General features: G+C 49.8%; 1 protein-coding gene across 5 annotated transcripts in view; it reads left to right on the top strand.

The window, feature by feature from the left end:
• The window catches only part of MYO7B (myosin VIIB), a 94864-nt gene that overhangs the window by 61489 nt on the left and 16355 nt on the right, over window positions 1–17020 (top strand). For all 5 annotated transcript variants that reach the window (XR_004264452.1, XR_004264451.1, XM_032263955.1 and 2 more), the window contains 8 exons: window positions 5309–5393; window positions 6683–6901; window positions 8175–8345; window positions 8983–9192; window positions 9328–9495; window positions 11645–11722; window positions 11876–12003; window positions 16148–16274. Coding sequence is in view for 3 of the 5 variants with exons in the window: in XM_032263955.1 (XP_032119846.1) it covers window positions 5309–5393; window positions 6683–6901; window positions 8175–8345; window positions 8983–9192; window positions 9328–9495; window positions 11645–11722; window positions 11876–12003; window positions 16148–16274 (1186 nt within the window). In the remaining 2 variants the exon portion in view is untranslated. The remainder of the gene's footprint in view (window positions 1–5308; window positions 5394–6682; window positions 6902–8174; window positions 8346–8982; window positions 9193–9327; window positions 9496–11644; window positions 11723–11875; window positions 12004–16147; window positions 16275–17020) is intronic.

Genomic DNA, 17020 nt, shown 5'->3' with positions numbered 1-17020 from the left:
TTTTTTTTTTTTTTTTTTTTTTGACAGAGTCTCACTCTGTTGCCAGGTGCCAGGCTGGAATGCAGTGGTGTGATCTCGGGTCACTGCAACCTCTGCCTCCCAGGTTCAAGCAATTCTCCTGCCTCAGCATCCCAAGTAGCTGGGACTACAGGCGCACGCTACCATGCTCGGCTAATTTTTGTATTTTTAGTGGAGACGGTGTTTCACCATGTTGGCCGGGATGGTCTCGATCTCTTGACCTCATGATCCGCCCACCTGGGCCTCCCAAAGTGCTGGGATTACAGGCGTGAGCCACCGCGCCCGGCCCAGGCTCCACTTCTAATTCTAGTTCTCTTGCTGTTCCCACTACACATGCTGTTTCTTCCTCCACTGAAGTCTTAACCCCTCAAAGACATTCATGAAGATGGGAATCAACTTCTAAATTCCTGTTAATGTTGATATTTTGGCCTTCTTTCCTGAATCATGAATGTTCTTAGTGGCATCTAAAATGGTGAAACCTTTCCAGAAGGTTTTCAATGACTTTACCCAGATCTATTAGAAGAATTACTATCTATGGCAGCTATAGATTATGGCATTTATTTCTTAAATAAGACTTGACAGTCCAAATTACTCTTTGATCTGTGAGCTGCAGGATGGATGTTTTGTTCACAAGCATAAAAACATGAATCTCCTTGCACGTTTTCATCAGAGTTCTTAGGTAGCCAGGTGCATTGTCAATGAGCAGTAGTATTTTGAAAGAAATCTTTTTTTTCTGAGCAGTAGGTCTCAATGGTGGCCTTAAAATATTCAGTAAACCATGCTATAAATAGGCATGCTGTCATCCAGGCTTTGTTGCTTCCTTTCTAGATTACAGGCAGAGTAGCTTTAACATGATTGTTAAGGGCCCTAGGATTTTTCAGAGTGGTAAATTAGCATTGGCTTCAGCTTAAAGTCACCAACTTCATAAGCTGCTAATAAGAGAGTTAGCATCTCCTTTAAAGATTTGAAGCCAAGCATTGACCTCTCTCTACATGTAAAAGTTCTGGTGGCATCTTCTTCCAGTATAAGGCTGTTTTGTCTACATTGAAAATCTGTTGTTTAGTGCAGCCACATTCATCAATGACCTTAGCTAGCTTCTCCATCAGCACTTGCTGCTTCACCTTGCACTTTTATGTTATAGAGGTGGCTTCTTTCCTTAAACCTCATGACCCAAACTTTGATAGCTTTTTTGAAAATATATGTATTTTATTGTACTTTATGTTCTGGGGTACACGTGCAGATCATGCAGGATTGTTGCATAGGTACATACATGGCAATGTGGTTTGCTGCCTCCATCCCCCCATCACCTATATCTGGCATTTCTCCCCATGTTATCCCTCCCCACCTCCCTACTACCCGCTGTCCCTCCCCAATTCCCTACCAACAGACCCCAGTGTGTGATGCTCCCCTCCCTATGTCCATGTGTTCTCATTGTTCAATACCCGCTTATGAGTGAGAACATGCGGTGTTTGATTTTCTGTTCTTGTGTCAGTTTGCTGAGAATTATGGTTTCCAGATTCATCCATGTCCCTACAAAGGACACAAACTCATCGTTTTTTATGGCTGCATAGTATTCCATGGTGTATATATGCCACATTTTCCTTGTCCAGTCTATCACGGATGAGCATTTGGGTTGGTTCCAGGTCTTTGCTATTGTAAACAGTGTCACAATGAACATACATGTGCATATGTCTTTATAATAGAATGATTTATAATCCTTTGATATATACCCAGTAATGAGGTTGCTGGGTCAAATGGAATTTCTATTTCTAGGCCCTTGAGGAATCACCACAGTGTCTTCCACAATGGTTGAACTAATTTACACTCCCACCAACAGTGTAAAAGTGTTCCTATTTCTCCACATCCTCTCCAGCATCTGTTGTCTCCAGATTTTTTAATGATCACCATTCTAACTGGTGTGAGATGGTATCTCAATGCGGTTTTGATTCGCATTTGTCTAATGACCAGTGATGATGAGCATTTTTCATATGTTTGTTGTCCTCATAGCTGTCTTCTTTTGAAAAGTGTCTGTTCATGTCCTTTGCCCACTTCTGAATGGGTTTACTTGTTTCTTGTAAATATGTTTTAGTTCTTTGTAGATTCTGGATATTAGCCCTTTGTCATATGGGTAGATTTCAAAAATTTTTTCCCATTCTGTTGGTTGCCAGTTCACGTTAATGATTGTTTCTTTTTCTGTACAGAAGCTTGGGAGTGTAATTAGATCCCATTTGTCTATTTTGGCTTTTGTTGCCATTGCTTTTGGTGTTTTAGTCATGATGTCCTGAATGGTTCTGCCTAGGTTTTCTTCTAGGGTTTTTATGATGTTAAGTCTTATGTTTTAAGTCTTTAATCCATCTGGAGTTAATTTCAGTATAAGGTATCAGGAAGGGGTCCAGTTTCTGCTTTCTGCACATGGCTAGCCAGTTTTGCCAACACCATTTATTAAACAGGGAATCCTTTCCCCATTGCTTGCTTTTGTCAGGTTTGTCAAAGATCAGATGGTTGTAGATATGTGGTGTTGCCTCCGAGGCCTCTGTTCTGTTCCATTGGGCTATATCTCTGTTTTGTTACCAGTACCATGCTGTTTTGAGGAGTTGTGATTCCTTGGAGGAGGAGAGGTGTTCTGGTTTTGGGTGTTTTCATCCTTTTTGCGCTGGTTTCTTCCTATCTTTGTGGATTTATTTACCTGTGGCCTTCGTAGTTGGTGACTTTTGGATAGGGTCCCTGAGTGGATGTCCTTTTTGTTGATGTTCAAGTTATTTCTTTCTGTTTTTTAGTTTTCCTTCTAATAGTCAGGCCCCTCTGCTGGAGGTCCACTCCAGACCCTGCTTGCCTGGGGATCACCTGTGGCGGCTGCAGAACAGTAAGGGTTGCTGCCAGTTTCTTCTGTCTTCATCCCAGAAGGATACTCGCCAGATGTCAGCCTGAGATCTCCTTTATGAGGTGTCTCTTTGGCTATACGGGGGTTGGGGAGCTGCTTGAGGAGACAGTCTGTCCCTTATATGAGCTCAAGTGCTGAGCTTCGAGCTCCCTTGTTCTGTTCAGAGCTGCTGGGCAAGTACATTTAAGTCTGCTGCAGCAGAACTCAAAACCACCTTTTTTCCCAAGTGCTCTGTCCTGGGAAGGTGGGGCTTTATTTATAAGTTCCTGACATGCTGCTGCCTTTTTTCAGAGATGCCCTGCCCAGCAAGGAGGTAGCCTAGTCACAGTCTGCCAGCAGAGGTGTTGCTGAGCTGTGTGGGCTCTGCCCAGCTGCTGTGTGAACTTCCCTGCAGTTTTGTTTATAGAGGTATAGTTAGACCTGCCTCAGCAATGGCGGTCTGCCCCAGTAATGGCCGACTGCCTGTGTAATGGCAGACTGCCTCAGTAATGTGGACTGCCTCAGTAATGGTGGACGCCCTTCTCCCTACAAAGCTGGACCATCCCAGGCCCAGCTGTGCTTGCTGCAAAACTCTCAATCCAGGGCATTCCAGATTGCTGGTCTTTGTGGGGGTGGGACCCTCCAAGCCAGATCACCTGGCTCCCTGTTTCAGCCCTCTTTTTTTCAGTTGAATGGGTGGCTCTGTCTCCCAGGCATTCCAGGTGCCAGTTGAAATGGCCGCCCAGATTTGTATGAGTTTCTGTGCCGAGACCCACTGTACCAGCTGTTTGTGCTGGAAACTCGTGGCACTTTTCAGCCTGGGAGTCTCCTGGTCTGTGGGCAGTAATGAGTCGTTTGGAAATGCAGTGATCACTCACCCTCTGTGTTGTTCTCGCTGGAACTGCACTGCAGAATTGTTCCTATTCGGCCGTCTTGGATCAAATCTTGATAGCTTTATGCTTTTCTTCTGCAGCTTCCTTACCTCTCTCAGCCTTCACAGAATTGAAGACAGTTAGGATCTTGCTCTGGATTGGGCTTTGGCTTCAGAAAATGTGGCTGGTTTGATCTTCTATCCAGACCACAAAAACTTTCTCCGTATCAGCAAGACGGCTGTTTCACTTCCTCATCATTCACGTGATCACTGGAGTAGCACCTTTAATTTCCTTCAGGAACTTTTCCTTTGTGTTCACAACGTGGCTTTTGGCCTGTCTCAGCTTTCAACAGGCCTTCCTCATGAAGTTTAATCATTTATCACTTTTGATTTAAAGTGAGGGAAATGAGATGCCTCCTTTCACATGAACACTTAGAGGCCATTATAGAGTTATTAATTGGCCTAATTTCAATATCGCCGTGTCTCAGGGAATAGGGAACAGAGAAAAGGGAGAGAGATGGGGCACTAATGGTTTGTGGGGCAGTCAGAACACACACATTTATTGATTAAGTTCGCCATCATATGGGTGTAATTTGTGGTGCCCCAAAATAATTCCAGTTGTAACATTAAAGATCACAGATTAGTAACAATGAAAAATTTGAAATATTGCAAGAATTACCAAAACGTGATACAGACATGACATGAGCACTTGCTGTTGGAAAAATGATACCAATAGACTAGCTCATGGCTCCACAGACCTTCAGTGTGTAAAAACACAGTATCTGCAAAGTGCAATAGAGTGAAGTGATATCATAATAAATTGAGGCATGCCCACATCTACATGCACAGAGCTCACCTGGGAGTGACTCCACCTTGCCAGAGCCCAGCTTTCAGGTTTTCTTCTCCATGTCCAGCCCTGGGCTAGTGGCCAGGGGAGGGGCGTCTGCAATAAAAAGTGAAAAGTAAGTTTTATCCCTTTATCTTTGAGGGTACAGGGAATGAAGAAGAGTTTTCCGATAACTTAAAAAAACTGGACTGCCAACCAGGTGCGGTGGCTCATGCCTGTAATCCAGCACTTTGGGAGGCCCAGGTGGGTGGATCGTTTGAGGTCAGGAGTTCAAGACCAACCTGGACAACATGGTGAAACCCTGTCTCTACTAAAAATACAAAAATTAGCCAGGCATGGTGGCAGGTGCTTGTAATCCCAGCTACTTGGAAGACTGAGGCAGGAGAATCACTTCAATCCAGGAGGTAGAGGTTGCAGTGAGCTGAGATTGTGCCATTACACTCCAGCCTGGGCAACAAGAGTGAAACTCCATCTAAGAAAGGAAAAACTAGACTGTCATCATTTACAAATTTGGGTTGCTAATAGTAGATGTTTTTGTTCCTGACCTGCCTGTGTGTCTTTTGGTCTGTAACACCTTCTGAGAAAGGATTGTACATATTCATTTTTCCCAGCATTTCACCATCCCTCTTCCCTTCCAAATCAGTTTTTCTCCCCTAGAGGCTTTAAACCATCTGGAGTTGTTACATGTGTGTGGCTTGCATTGCCCTTCTAGGAAGGAGTTCCTGAGGCAGAGGCGGGCAGCGGTGACCCTGCAGGCCTGGTGGAGAGGCTACTACAACAGGAGGAATTTCAAGCTGGTGAGAGAGCTCACGGGGGCAGCTGGGCCCACGAGACCCGCGGGTAACTCTCTAGTAAAAGACAGATTGGTGAAGTTTGTTTCTCTGAATGAGGGACCTCAGGCAGGAAGGATCAAGTCACTCACAGACGTGACACAGAGATTTAAAATGATCAGACCTCAGCATCCCACACAGTCGCTTCTTAGCTAATCTCCAGCCCCATGGTCTGTAGCCTTCAAAATATTTGGCAGAATTTGGGGCATCTTTAGAGCCAGACTAGGTTGTCTTGCTCTGGAATGGAATAACTCCTGTCTTTTCCCAACTTGCAGACCATAAAAATAAGTCCATGGATTGATTATTCTTTGTTTAAAGTACTTTTTCTGTACTTAATCAAGCACTCATCATTCTGTACTTTTTCAAGTACTCATCATTTATTAACGAGTATCTGCTCAAAAAAAAAAGAAATGAACTAGAGCAACTATGGCTGTGCCCATGTCACTTGGCCACTTGCTTTTGTCATGGATGTGACTGGTTGTGACATGAAATGGTCACATCAGCAAGACTGGCCCGGGCCCACCTGCACTCCATGCTCACCAAGGGCATGAGAGTAGCTGACCTGTGTGGGCCCATTGCTTCACATACATCATTTTATTTAACATTAAACCAACTCTGTACATCAAGGAACTGAGGCATAGAGGGGTTGAGTGGTTTCCCCAAGAGCATGAAACTAGTAAACCACAGAGCTGGGGTTTTGATGACAGGCTGTGACTTCCAAGCTCTTAAGCCAACCCATTGGGTGGGTGTTCGGCAAGCTCAGGGCCTGCCGTGGCCCAGGAGATGTTTGCGGCATTGACGCGGAGGTTCATCCATTTCTTATTGCCCTTTTACTTTAAAGATGCCCTGAGAGATTTGCTTGGCCGCAGGCCCCCACACAGGTGCACTAGCCCGTGGGCAAGTCAGCTGAACTTGGCTGGCAGATGTGGATGGCAGGGCCTCAGGAGTCCACTCTCCCGTGTGAAATCCACATCCATTCTCTCTATCCACGGCCCCAAGGAGGCCACTTTATTATTTATGCCATTTCACAAAGGCTTAGTTAGCGCTTACTTGCACATCAGGCTCTGTTCTAAGTACTTTGCAAGTAATAACTCATTATTCTTGTGGTCATAGGTGTGTACCATTCTAGCACCAGCCCTTTGCCAAAACAAAACTAGCTGTAAATCTATCTTGCACGGTGTCCTGGGAAGCACCCCTCTTTGTTCCCTGGGGAAGGTGTTCTCGCCCCTGAGCCCACCTCTCTCTTGCCTCTGCAGATCCTCGTGGGCTTTGAGCGCCTGCAGGCTATGGTCCGGAGCCAGCTGCTGGCGAGGCAGTACCAGGCCATGCGGCAGAGGATGGTCCAGCTGCAAGCCCTGTGCAGGGGATACTTGGTGCGCCAGCAAGTCCAGGCCAAGAGGAAGGCAGTGGTGGTCATTCAGGCCCATGCCAGAGGCATGGCTGCCCGGCGCAACTTCCAGCAGAGGAAAGCCAGTGTAAGTGGTCACCTGGCCTCTTGGGCAGGTGGGGCTGACTGGGGCCCCAGTGGGTGAGGGCCAGAAGGAGGCGTGAGCGACTATGTAGAGAGCTCACCACTTTGGAAAATCCCCCTGCCCCCGCCCCCACCACAAGCCAGGACATTAAAATCTGTCCAATTACTCAAGAGCACAGCAAGGATACAGGACACAAGAGGCAAATTGGCAGGCACCTGGGCTGAGATGTAGACATCACAAGAGACACACCCTCTTCTCCCAGTTCAAAGTCAGTGCTACAATGACTCTGCAAGGCTAGGGAGCCGTGGCCGCCACCCAGGGGCAGGCAGGGTATATCAAGGGAGAGGCAGCAGGTCAACGGGACAGTCTTAGTCTTGAACCTGGAGGGTGAGCTGAGGTCCCCTCCCTTTCACCTTGGAGATGATTTTGGGGGCAGGGATGGCTGGTCCCCTGGAAGGGGCAGCAAACCTGGGCCAGACAATCTGAGAAAGGCCCCAGGTCCATGGAAGAGAGCAAAGTGCCCTAGTTACTGGGCTGTGTGTGACAGCTTAGGGACAGAGAAATATTAATACCAAGGGGAGCTGCTGAGTGTCTGGGGGGCTGGGAGGACAGGGAGCAGGAGAACAGCACCAAGAAAATGATCCCATTTCCTCCCTTGAGTACCAAGACTCAGCCTTCACACTTGACTCATTTGGAAGTTGTGATATGACAAAGGAGCTAGGATAATGTCGACTTCTGCTCCATGGATGAAAACTTGGCCTACTGAGCACACTGCTAATAAATACAGTGAACAGAGCAAGTGAGAGGATGCACCCCCAGACACGTCAGCAGCATGTGTCGGCACCCGCATGCCCCCAGCTGGCTGCAAAACACTCTGATCTTTGACTTGGTTACTGCAGCCCCTGGGGACATCTCCTGGTAGAACCTCGATGCCCTTTGAATGAAGGGACCTGAGCAGTGGTTGTGCAGCTGAGTTCCTAGGGGGGTCCCTGGAGTTTGAAGGGGTCCCTTAAAGACCATCGGAGGGCAGGGACAAGCAGCAACCTCACCTCTCTGGAGCTCTGATCATCACTGGGAAAGGGAAAGCCCTGGCTGGTTGACCTCTGACCACCTAGCTGTTAAAATCTATTACTTCAGAGCAGACTATTGATTTGGGCAGATGATGGCAGGATGAGGCTTACTTGGCTTCTGGGAGGTCCTTGCCCTGTGGAGTAAGCAGGGCTGGGCCCCATGAGTCCTGCTGGACCTGTGGGAACCTTCCCCCATGGGTGTGCAGGTACCGCTGGTCATCCCGGCTGAGGCCCAGAAGAGCCAAGGCGCTCTCCCTGCCAAGAAGTGCAAATCTATCTACGACACCGTCACCGACACGGAGATGGTAGAGAAGGTGTTCGGCTTCCTCCCTGCCATGATCGGGGGCCAGGAGGGTCAGGCCCCATCGCACTTTGAGGTAACACAAGCCTGGTGACCACCATCCGGCCCAGGGTGGGGATAGGGAAGCCTGCCCAGTCCTTGACCTCAGTCCACCTCTCGGCTCCCCGAGAAGCCAGAGCAGTGGTGAAGTGCGTGCTGCAGCCTGCTGATCCTGCACACAAGAGGGGAGCGTGCATGGGTTCTGTGGTCACAGGCTTCGAGTCAGGCAGGTTTCCCACCTGCAAGACTTCCTAGAGCCTTCTCTACCAATGCCACTGAGCTCTCCATCACACGGCATTCCCTGAGCATATTTGACCCCACCCGGGCACCCCCAGAGCACCTTTGAGGCCACTGCTCTGCAGTGTGACTGGGGAAGCTTCATTGAGGATGGTGCATGCGGCAGAGGACAGTGTCTGAGGGTGGGGCCAGAAGGGGAGAGGGCAGGAGGAGTACTGACCCTGCCCAGCAGGGAGGAGGGGGTGTGTAGAGAGCCCTGTGCTGGCACACGGCAGCCCACCTGAGCCCACTGAATGTGGGCATGGGTGGTCCCCAGCACCTGAGGGAGTGGGGTAATGCCACAGCCCCCGTGCTGCCCAGCCTGCTGGACAGCCAGCTGATACGTTGGTTGTTACCTGAAAGCCCTGCTGACCTGCGTTCTCCCTCGCTGGCCCCAGGATCTGGAATCAAAGACCGAGAAGCTGCCTGAGGTTGACCTGGACGCAATCCCCATGGTGGAGGAGCCTGAGGAGGACATGGATGGCCTGGCCGAGTACACCTTCCCCAAGTTTGCTGTGACTTACTTCCAGAAGTCAGCCAGCCACACCCACATCCGGCGGCCCCTCCGATACCCACTGCTCTACCACGAAGATGACGCCGACTGCTTGGTACCAGGGTTCACTGGCTTCTAGTAGGCTCAGGCCAGCCCCAAGCCTGGGGTCGGAGCTATGGCTCAGGGGGAAGAAGGAAGGGGCTGGGGTCACCACTGGGTTCCCACTGGGCCTTCTGTCTTGCTTCCCCAGGCCGCCCTGGCCGTGTGGAACGTCATCCTGAGGTTCATGGGCGACCTCCCAGAGCCAGTGCTGTATGCGAGGAGCAACCAGCAGGGCGGCTCAGTGATGCGGCAGATCCACGACACGCTGGGCAGGGAGCATGGCGCCCAGGCTCTACAGCACGGTGGATCTGCACAGGCAAGCGGGGGGCAGAGGAGGGCGACACCCGCCAGGTGCCTACTAGGGCCCAGGCCCTGGGGCAGCTGGGCAGGACGGAGAGACAAGACCTGGAGCCTCTCCTCAGCCTCACCCACTGAACCGAGCCCCCAGGCCAGGGCATGGGCACTTGCAGTCTAGAGCCGTGCTCGGGAGCTTATGAATCTCCACCCCGGGCTTTTGGAATTATACAGTCATTAATGGAGAGGGTGCCCTGGACTGAGCCAGATTCAGATGCACGTAACAATGGTAACAACAGGTGTTATTGACTGACGGCCTGCTATGTGCCAGTTGCTTCTCTTCATTCAATTCCCAGGTGGGCCAACCCTACAAGGTAGGAATGACTATATTTATTTACAGCTAAAGAAACAAAGAACTGAAATGACCTGCCCCCACTTGCAGCGGATATGTGTATGGAACCTGGGCTTTGAATCCGTTCTGCTGAATTCAAAGACCAAGCTCCTGACCTGTGTTCTACCCTGCCCTCTAATGAAAGTTAATTCACATCCATTTTTGGTCAGAAGTCCTTCCTAAGGTCCATTTGCATGCTGTAATCTTAGCAGAATTAATCAAAAATAGTCCAAAGAAACTACATAGCAGTGACAGCACTCAGTGGCCCACAAGTGGCAGGAGCCCATGACTTCCCCATGTGCCAGGTGACCAGCTGGAACTCAGCTCAATACCTGTGGGGTCCTGTGTGCAGACTGCATAGGAATCTAAAAGAGTCTGTAGCCTCATCACATGGCCAACCTTGTCCAGGAATTACAGAGAACTGCCCAGGCCCAAGCCCTGACTCCCTGATCTCTGGAGATGTGGGCTCTGCCAGAGTGTGTTAGGTATCCACAGCTGTGTAACAAATTACCCCATCCCCAAACCTAATTCCTTAAAATAGCACACAATTCATTATCTCTCACACAGTTTCTGAGGGTCAGGAGCAGCTTAGCTGCATATTTCCTGTTCAGAGTCCCTCATGAGGTTGCGATCAAGCTGTCCCCCAGGGCTGTTGTCAACTTGACAGCTGCAGGGGTGGCTCCCAAGAAGGCTCACTCACATGGCTGTTGGTAAGAGGCCTCCGTTCCATGCCACATGGGCCTTTCCACAAAGCTGCCTGGGCATCCTCACAACATGGCTTCCCCCAGCATGAACGATCCAAGAAGGAAAGCAAGAAGGAAGGTGCAAATGTCCACTCTTGGACGTCACATACCTGTGGCTGTGGCAGGGGCCCAAACAGGGCAGGAATTTCAGGAGGCAGAGATCACAGGGCCCACCTGGAGGCTGGCAGCCACTCGGGAAAAGACTCTGGGAGGCAGTCTGGCCAACCAGCACCTCTGGAGTGTGAACATGGGGAGAAGCAGGACTGGCTTCCCAGAGATCAGATCTCAGGTTTTCCTTCCTGCACCTCTTATTAAGTACCCATGATGTGCCCCAGGCACAGAGCAGTGAGTCCAGCAAGCCTCACTGCCCTCATGGACTTTGCCAGCTCATGTGTTTCATGGCCAGCCCCTACATGGTAAACCAGCTTTGACACAGCCAGGAGCTAGGGCCTCGCCCTGGACCAGGCTGACCCCCACCCAAGCCCAGTCCCGCACTGAGCTCCAATTGTGGCAGCAAATTCTTCTCATGACACCATCATGAGAAGGTGCGGCCCCTCCCTCCCACCCGGCCTCCCCGCCCCCGCCCCCGCTCTCCCTATCCCCTACAGAGCACCTTGCAGTGGCAGAGGTGATTCATCTGCTGTCTTTACTGAGAATGACCATGACCTAGGGCTGTCCTAAGCACCTGGGCTCAGACCCAGTCCTACCTCCCAGGGGTTTACTGGAGAGAGGCACAAGCTTTGGTATCAGAATAGCTCTGAGCCCCTCCCTGGGGGCTGGTGACCCACTGAGCAGCTTTTGTCTAGTCTCTTGCCTTCCCTGAGCCTCTGTTTCCACATCTGGAAGTGAGGATGGGGACATGCACCTGTGTGTGTGGTAAAGCTCCACTGAGCTGAGGGACTGCATGGTGCTTCATAAATTGGGCCAGGAAATGGCTGGGTGAGAGGAACATGTGCTCCACCCCAGGTGGTTGTGAGGTCAGCATCACTGAGATGAGCCCACGCTCACCTTCCTGCGGGAACTGTCTCCTTCCACAGAGACCTGGCCGCAAGGACAAAGGAACCAAGGATATCTCCTCCATGAAGCTGAAGCGGTCCTCCCGGGTCACTGGCCAGGTGATCCCAGGGCACAGAACCTCTGTCTGTTCCCAGCTCTGCTCTTGGCCCACTGCAGGGTCTAGTCTATTGCTTCCCTCCCCGTGCACCAGTTTCCTATTTGGCAGATGGGGAGAATCATAGCTTTCCTGATGGCTGCCTTTGGCTTTCAAGGTGGCCAGCCAGCTGAGCATCGGAGAGGAAGCATTGGAGCCTGATGGCCTTGGTGCAGACCGGCCCATGTCCAACCTGGAGAAGGTGCACTTCATCGTGGGCTACGCCATCCTGCGGCCCAGCCTCAGGTCAGTTCCCACTCCCATCCCACCTCCATTCAGAGCATCAGATCCCCTAGCTGGCTCTCAACCATGGCAACAGCCTCTTCCCCCATCTACCCCATGACACCTCACTTTCCTGCGGCCCGCAGGCTGGGTCTCAGGACAGCAGATGTCATAGCCACCAAGGGTTCTCTATGTGCTCTGCCTTTTAAAAAGCCATAAGTAAAACCCAGTTTAAGGAAAAGAATCATCATGGACTGGTGATTCCTTTTACAACAGGCTGCAGTGCAGGGCCCTGTAATTGACTGGTTTCTTTCATTTATATTACATACAATTTGCTTTATAGAAATGGGTCTTTTTTATTTTATTTTATTTTTTTGGAGATGGGGAGTTTTGCTTTTGTTGCCCAGGCTGGAGTACAATGGTGCCATCTCGGCTCACTGCAACCTCTGCCTCCCAGGTTCCAGCGATTCTCCTGCCTCAGCCTCTGAGTAGCTGGGATTATAGGCTTGCACCACCACACTTGGCTAATTTTTGTATTTTTAGTAGAGACGGGGTTTCTCCATGTTGGTCAGGCCTTGAACTCCTGATCTCATTATCCACCCGCCTCAGCCTCCCAAAGTGCTGGGATTACAGGCATGAGCCCCCACACCTGGCCAGGAATGGGTCTTTATACCAGTTAGGAGAAACACACATAATCAGCCTGCAAACACAGAAATTCCCATCTGTGTTGGCTGCATGCACAGAAGCAGAATCCACAGATACAGAGGCTGATTGTTCACTGCTTAAGGGACAGACCACTGTGTTTTAGAGGTTCATTTACTTTAGGTTAATACTTTTAACAAAATTTGGAAAACTGTTGGTTATTATTTCTTCACATATTTTTTCTACCTCATTCTGTCTCTCTCCTTTCCTTCAAAATCTAATTAAGCCTCTGTAAGATTATTTTATATTGTCCTTCAGGTACCTAGGGGTCTGCTTATCTTTTTTTTTTCTTTATTTTTCTCTCTATTCTTTAGATTGGATAGTTTCTATTGACCTGTCTTCAAATTAACTGGTTTTTTTGTCTTCCCCAATCTGCTGTCATATCCATCCAACAAATTTTTTATTTCAGATACTATGTTTTTCAGTTCTAGAATTTGTACTTGGGTCTTTTTTATATTTCTGTTTCTGTGCCAAGGTTTCCTATTTGGTCATTCACTATGAGCATTGTTTCCTTTATGCCCTTGAACAGAATTACTGTAGTTTTGAAATCTTTTCTGCAAATCCAATACCTGGGTCATCTCAGGGTCAGTCTCCATTAACTGTCTTTTCTCTTGAGGATGGTGGTGTCTTTGTTTCCTCATAAATCTGGTACTTGACTGTTTTTTCCTCATAAGTCTAGTACTTCTGGGTTGTATCCTGGACATTGAAGATGATATGTTAGAGACTCTGGATTATGTTATATTCTTTCAAAGAACATTGACTTTTTGTTTTAGAAGGCAATTACCTTGGGTGGACTCAAACTCTGTCTCCTCCATGATAAGTGAAAGCTATAATCCCTGTTCAGTTATTTTAGCCTTGGCTAGAGTACCTGGAGTCTGACCCACCATGCATGTAAGGGGCCAACCAGAGATTTGGGAAGATTTTATATGCAAGAGTTGGGACTCTTCTGGTTCTCCTTATTCCAGGATTTCCCATCTCACTTTCAAGTTGCTGTGTGTACCCCAGACGCTCTCCTCTGGTTCGTCAAGCCAGTAAGACTACAGGGCTTCTACTCAGGTTTTAGCTGCTCGCGTGAGCAGGCAGGTCTTCTGACTTAGCTGGTTCTAATTTTCTCATGGTTAATCCTCACTAGCCACTATGCTTTCCAATATGGCAAACACATAAAAGTTGTGTTCAAATGACATGTACTGTGGGTTCTTCAGACATCCCCTATAGGCACTCCTATACATTGCTGGTGGCCAGAAGTGATACTGTCCAATACTGATCCCTTGAGACTTCCTACTGACTCTAGGCTGAAGTGGAACATCCCACAGCCTCTTACAGCTGGGGTCTTCTAGAAAATGGGCTGCCCGCTTGTGCAGGATCCCAGCTGGATGCCTAAAGCTCAGCTCCTTCCATGACATCTTTTGGTCAGCAGGAAGCTCATGCCTGCCCAGCCATACAGTACATGTGCAGCTCACTTTTGTTGACTGTCCTCTCTCCTCTTTGCCTGTCAAGATGGGCTCAGAATTCTCCAGGAGCAAGCAGGCACTAATCTCTTTGTTCATGGAGGTCCCCAACTCTAGGGTACAAAAGTCAAGCACTGGCAAGAACTCAGTCAACAGGCTGTAATCTAGTACCCTGGGAGGTAGCAAATGGGCTTCTGGAGCTCAGCAGGCATCAGATGGGGAGTAACATGGGTCTCTTCTCTGGCGGACAGCCCCCATCTCTCTTGGTATTTCTCCTGGGGTCCCCCTCACCACTCTCATCACTTACAGGGAGTGGAAATGGGCCATAGATCCCTCTACTCATATGAAGTCCCTCCTAGGAATCACATTCCAAATGTCTTATCTTCCCTGTGCAGGCTGGAGGTGGCATGGTGGCTGCAATAGTTCTGCCACATTTTAGTAAATCCTACAAGAATGTGTCTCTTTAGAATGTCAGATGTAAGCATCCATTTGTCCTTGGCTGCAGGGTCTGGTGAAATTCCCAGACAAAGCAGATGCCCCATTCCACATCTGTCACACATTCCATACACACTTGCTCATTACCCATTCTGGGTCAGGTCCTGGCCTGAGGCTGGGGACATAGAGATGAAGAAGACATGCCTCTGTCCTAGAGGAGCTTACCTTTTAGTTGGGGGGCATGAGAAGACCAGGAAACTCACAATGTCAGTATGTGCTAAGATGGGGTCTGTTCAGGGTCCCATAGGGGCACCAAGGAGGAGTGACCTTCGTGCCTACCTGGGCCAGGAAGGAGGAGGAGTGTTTGCCAGACAGAGGGAAAGGGTAAATAGATCAACCTTGAGACAGCCTGAAGAATCTGGAATTTCTAAATGGGTTGCCATAGTTGGGGCCTGGAGCTTAAATTCCATCCTAAGGGAAGTAGGGAAAGTTTTAAGCAAGAGAGGATCATGATCATATTTGACTTCCAGAAAGACCTCCCTGGCAATGTGGTCGGATGGAACCTGTGGCTGGAAGGCCAGGCAGGGCTGCTACAGAGGTCCAGAGAGAGCTAATGAGGAATTGCAGGAGACAGGTGGCAGCATATGGTGGTGGGTTGGATTGGGGGAATGAAGCGATGGGAGGCTCCAGGATGACCCTCAGATTTCCAGTTTGGGTGAATAGCTGATGGCGATCCCTGTAATCCCTGAAGACCACAGAAAGAGGAGGGATGCAGGAACTCACAGAGCCGACCATGCACGTCACTTCCCAACTCTGTTCGGTGTCGTCCTGTCGCAGTAGACGTTGGCTTTGGTGGGAACATTTACACCACACAAATAAGCAGATGCCATGAATTGGGCTTTTCTTCCTGGGAGAGCTGGTTGATACACATTTACCAGCACACCACTGAGTATTAGGGGAAAGATGCTGGCCTCTGGAGATGTGGGATTTGAGGTGCTAATGGGACACTTTTATAACGTGATAGAGGCTTGAATCCATGGGGAAGGATGCAGGAGAGAACCGCCCCCAGCACACCCCTGCCAGGAGTGGGAAGGCTCCATAGCATGTAGGAGCAGGAAGGGTCAGGAGATGGGGCTGAGTGACTCCCAGGAAGTCCTCACTTTTCTCTCTGCTGTGGAGGGGAAGGGCTGCATTCAGGAAGTGACGTGGGGCCTCCAGGCAGAGGGAGAAATGACTGCAGTCACTGTGAGCGGTCCAATGCTCCACACATCTGGGGGCAGATGGGCTGTCCAAGGGGTGCAGCTGCTGGGGACAGGGCTGTGACTGGAGAAACCACTGCTTCCCGAGGCCGAGTCCCACCCTAAAAGACCCACAGCACGGACCGTGGGAGAGGAATGGGGTAGGGATGCAGAGCCTGCTGCCACAGTCCTGGGAGAGGAGGAGGCTGGGCAGGGCCCCGGGGCTGGAGGGACGCCCTGCAGAGGGGACCGCCAGGGGTGTGGAAGAGCTGTGTTCCCAGGTACCTCTGTCTCCTGTCCTTCTCCAGCCCCCAGCCTACTATCCCAGTGGTCTGTGTCTTTCAGGGATGAGATTTACTGTCAGATCTGCAAGCAGCTCTCGGAGAATTTCAAAACAAGCAGCCTGGCCCGGGGCTGGATCCTGCTCAGCCTCTGTCTCGGCTGCTTCCCACCCTCAGAGAGGCTCATGAAGGTGAGAGGGGCCGGGAGGGCGGGCAGGGGTCAGGTCCACAAATCCCAGTCCGTGGCCTGTTTCTCCTGCTCCTGCAGGCCAGGTGGGCAACCATGCCTGGCTTCTCCAGGCCTCAGTTTCCCCATGTGGAAAAAAGACCCCTGCTCCTGGATCCTTCCAGCTGCTATGCAGGGTCTGCAGGCCCATTTCACATTGGCTCGGGTGCCAGGATGGCCCTTTAAGACTAAAATGAGAAGGTAGATGACACGGGCCTTGAAAAGACAGGTGACTAGGAGCTGGCCCTGCCTGGAGATGGGCCACAGTGCCTCTTTCTATTCCTTCTGACTGAAAATGGAGGTGGGTGGACCCTGTTTTAGTGGCCTCAAGCTTCACCGACTTAATATACCTTTAAATTCTGATTATAAAAGGAATATGTGGAAACACAGAGCACCTAAAGCCAAAATAGTAGTCATCCCCACACCCAGAGGGAACTTCCATTCATATTTTCTTCTGGCCTTTTGTAGTGTGATCGGGTCCTTGTGATCAAACAGAAAACACTTTCTCACATGTCCCCTTGGGGACAGCAGGAACCATGGTCACTGAGGCCACTGCTCATGGCACTCGGGCTGTTCCTGATACCAGTAAACCTTCCAGGCTGCCCCTCCCCACCCCAAGGCAGAAGAAACAAAATCTCTCTGTAGGACAAAAAGATCTTCAACACTTTTTCTTGGACATGAAGTCTTCTGCTTTTTTTTTTTTTTTTTTTT

The sequence above is a fragment of the Sapajus apella genome, unplaced genomic scaffold (genome assembly GCF_009761245.1).
Source record: "Sapajus apella isolate SASKATOON/1434 unplaced genomic scaffold, GSC_monkey_1.0 scaffold140, whole genome shotgun sequence".
Lineage (NCBI taxonomy): Eukaryota > Metazoa > Chordata > Mammalia > Primates > Cebidae > Sapajus > Sapajus apella.
This window is presented reverse-complemented; position numbering and strand designations above follow the sequence as displayed.